This window comes from Populus trichocarpa, chromosome 19 (assembly GCF_000002775.5).
Source record: "Populus trichocarpa isolate Nisqually-1 chromosome 19, P.trichocarpa_v4.1, whole genome shotgun sequence".
NCBI classification, from domain to species: domain Eukaryota; kingdom Viridiplantae; phylum Streptophyta; class Magnoliopsida; order Malpighiales; family Salicaceae; genus Populus; species Populus trichocarpa.
In genome coordinates, this window is record NC_037303.2 from 10802785 (window position 1) to 10806019 (window position 3235).

The window sequence follows — 3235 nt, forward strand, 5'->3', positions numbered from 1 at the left end:
ATCGATACAGTAAGAGCAACGGGAGACCTTCATATTAAAAAATGAACTTAGCCTTTCAAATTAAAGAAATCATTTTCCCTTTCGAAAAAAGAAAAAAAACGTGAAAATGGTGGAAGTAGATGTTCGTCAAGTATTTTTAGAACATTTTCTTTGTTTTTTTTTTCTTTTTACATTTTGGTTCAATGGGTCTTGGACTTTAAAATTGGGATTAATGAACTAACCTTCTCGAATTCCCAAATCTACTCAAGCTTGGTTATGTTACACTTATTTTCTGCACCAATAAGTGAATTGCTAAAATATTTGATAATCCACTGCTTCTTTGAATTATAGGCAACTTGCACCATGGTGGCCATTTTCATGGTTTTCATGCAACTTGCACCATCGTGAGGAGAAAATACAATCCAACTATATATGCTCCCCGTATCTAACTCCTTCTTCACATGTTATCTCCAGCAAAGTTCGTCATTTTCATGGTATCATCATTCAATCGATAATTGTGGATTCCATGTCAATGTAGAGATAGCATAGTAAAAGTTCCATACTATGGTGTTCAAGCAATCTGAAACTTTTCATTTGTGCTCTGTCGTCATGAGAGGTCTGTTAGAGTTAAAATTCTGTTTAGTGGGAAAGAAGGGGGGGACTACAAGAAGCAACAAAGAAATGATTAGGATCGAAAACTAGGTAGTATATTTCCAGAAACAACTAGCTAGTGTAATATTTAAACTTTAATTCATCACAAGAAAATTAAATTACACCGATGAAATATTTTCTCATAGTAAAATTATCTCTAATAAATTTTTCGATGAAACAATATTATCGGCATCGTATCGGTGATTTTATATTTATTGATAATTTTATCATTGATTTAAACATCAGTAATTAAGCTAGTAGAATATTTTTATTAGTGATCCATCCATAAGTATTACTAACAGACATTTGACAGATAACCCGTCAGTAATATATCACGTCTCTCCGACCAATACCCAATAAAATCACCAACAAACATATTTTGTTAGTATTTCTATTGTTCTATATCAAAACACATAGAAATTCTCTGTAATTCTCTGAGAAAAATTAACATGTTGTAACAATGAAATAACCGATGGAGTTTTATGTTTGTCAGTAGTGTACTAATTTGTATTTTTTTAATGCTATCAAAACAATTTATCGACAGTATTTGCAATGGAATTTTGTGACAGGAAATACCGTCGGTCAATTTGTCAGCCAATAATGACGTTTCATATTAACGACAGACTGAAGTTGAAGAAAAAGGCAACAGACGTTGAAAAGGGAAACTCAAATCCAGGACTACAGTTGCATTTTCATGTGATTTACTACTTCTGCTGACATTACATTCGTAACCGTTTCAATATGAGCAGATTCTTATGCATGCTTATCATCTCCGCTACATCCTCCACCCCTACCACCTTTATACTGTCTAGAACACGTTTCATCCTCAAAAAAATCAATGTGTGTCCCTTAACTTTAATCTCTCTTATTTATATTGCTTTGAAGATATACCAGACTAATGGTGATGATGAAGGCTAATGCCATTAAATGGTCTTGGTTTATGAACTTGATCATTTTTTTCCTACACTGCTCAAATGGGATTGCTGTCGAGTCTGAGAGAGTTCCAGCACTGTTTGTGTTTGGAGATTCGTTGGTTGATGTTGGCAACAACAATTATCTCAGCAGCATTGCGAAAGCCAATTACTTCCCTTACGGTGTTGATTTTGCCAAATTTGGCCCTACTGGGAGATTTTCCAATGGGAAAACCTTTGTTGATATACTTGGTAAGTTACTATGGCGCTATCACAGTGCATTAGATTCGCCAAGAGAATATTTATCGCCAGTCCATTAATGTTTTCTTCATGGTAGAATAGTAGTTGTATTGTCGATGAGACTGAAGCCTGGCCTAGCTTAACCTGTTCTAATTGATTATTTTGCACCTATTTATTCATGCTTCATCATATCACTGTTCGCAGGAGAGATTCTGGGAGTGCCGTATCCTCCAGCCTTTGCAGATCCTAACACAGCTGGGCCCGTTATACTTGGCGGAGTGAATTATGCTTCAGCAGCTGCTGGCATCCTTGATGAGACAGGGCAACACTACGTAAGTCACCCACATATGTGCATAAGCATTTTGATACTGTTTGAAACAAATTGAACTACTAACTTGTGACTTGAAATTCGATTTTACATGATTTTATGATACGTATATATGATCCTGATTGTGGATACAGGGACAAAGGTATAGCCTAAGCCAACAAGTCCTGAATTTTGAGACAACACTGAATCAAATAAGAACATTGATGAGTGGAACAAATCTGACCGAGTACCTGGGAAAATCCATTGCTGTTTTAGTGTTTGGAAGCAATGACTACATCAACAATTACCTCATGCCTTCAGTCTACTCTTCCAGCTTCTACTATAGTCCCCCAGATTTTGCGAATCTTCTGGTCAATCACTACACGCGTCAGCTTCTGGTACTTAAGATTTCTGATAATTGGTTGCATGGCTCACACATATTCACAAAAACAAATGCTTCGTGGCCAAAGGGATAGCTTTTAGACAGTAGCTTTCATAAACCAATTTAATTTCTATTTTCTTAGTCGAGAATTTCGTACTGTTGCAGGCACTATATAATCTAGGACTAAGGAAATTCCTGCTTCCAGGAATCGGACCTCTTGGTTGCATCCCTAACCAAAGAGCCTCTGCTCCCCCAGATAGATGTGTTGATTATGTAAATCAAATACTTGGAACCTTCAATGAAGGTCTGAGATCACTCGTTGATCAGCTGAACAAACATCCTGGTGCAATGTTCGTATATGGAAATACTTACGGTTCAGTTGGTGACATCCTAAATAACCCTGGCACTTATGGTAAGAAATGTTACATGCTTCAGAATTTCTTTTCGTTCACTGAAATTTGAAACAAAGCGCTAGCTGGCCATGGTTTCAAGTTACAAGGTTTTTCTTACGCTGAATCAAGGAGGATGTTTATAATTTCAGGATTCAGTGTTGTGGATAAAGGTTGCTGTGGGATTGGTAGGAACCAAGGCCAAATAACATGTCTTCCGTGGGTGGTTCCTTGCTCGAACAGAAATACCTACGTTTTCTGGGATGCCTTCCATCCAACGGAGGCTGTCAATGCCATTCTAGCCCTGCGAGCCTTTAATGGCTCACAGAGGGATTGTTACCCAATTAACGTCCAGCAAATGACCCTCATCTACTGA

At 37.2% G+C, this 3235-nt stretch overlaps 1 protein-coding gene across 1 annotated transcript; it reads left to right on the forward strand.

Moving 5' to 3' along the window:
* Window positions 1–1528: 1528 nt before the first annotated feature.
* LOC18108401 (GDSL esterase/lipase At1g71250) lies at window positions 1529–3235 on the forward strand. Its single transcript, XM_006371310.2, has 5 exons — window positions 1529–1793; window positions 1986–2113; window positions 2244–2486; window positions 2636–2882; window positions 3012–3235. Exons 1-5 carry the CDS (start codon window positions 1529–1531, stop codon window positions 3233–3235), a joined length of 1107 nt encoding a protein of 368 aa, XP_006371372.1.

Bases quoted from the DNA above. Each gene is read 5' to 3' on its own strand.
- LOC18108401 (XM_006371310.2), top strand. From the start codon at position 1,529: ATGGTGATGATGAAGGCTAATGCCATTAAATGGTCTTGGTTTATGAAC. The intron at 1,794-1,985 runs GTAAGTTACTAT...CACTGTTCGCAG, and splicing joins AACCTTTGTTGATATACTTG to GAGAGATTCTGGGAGTGCCG. The intron at 2,883-3,011 runs GTAAGAAATGTT...TTATAATTTCAG, and splicing joins AAATAACCCTGGCACTTATG to GATTCAGTGTTGTGGATAAA.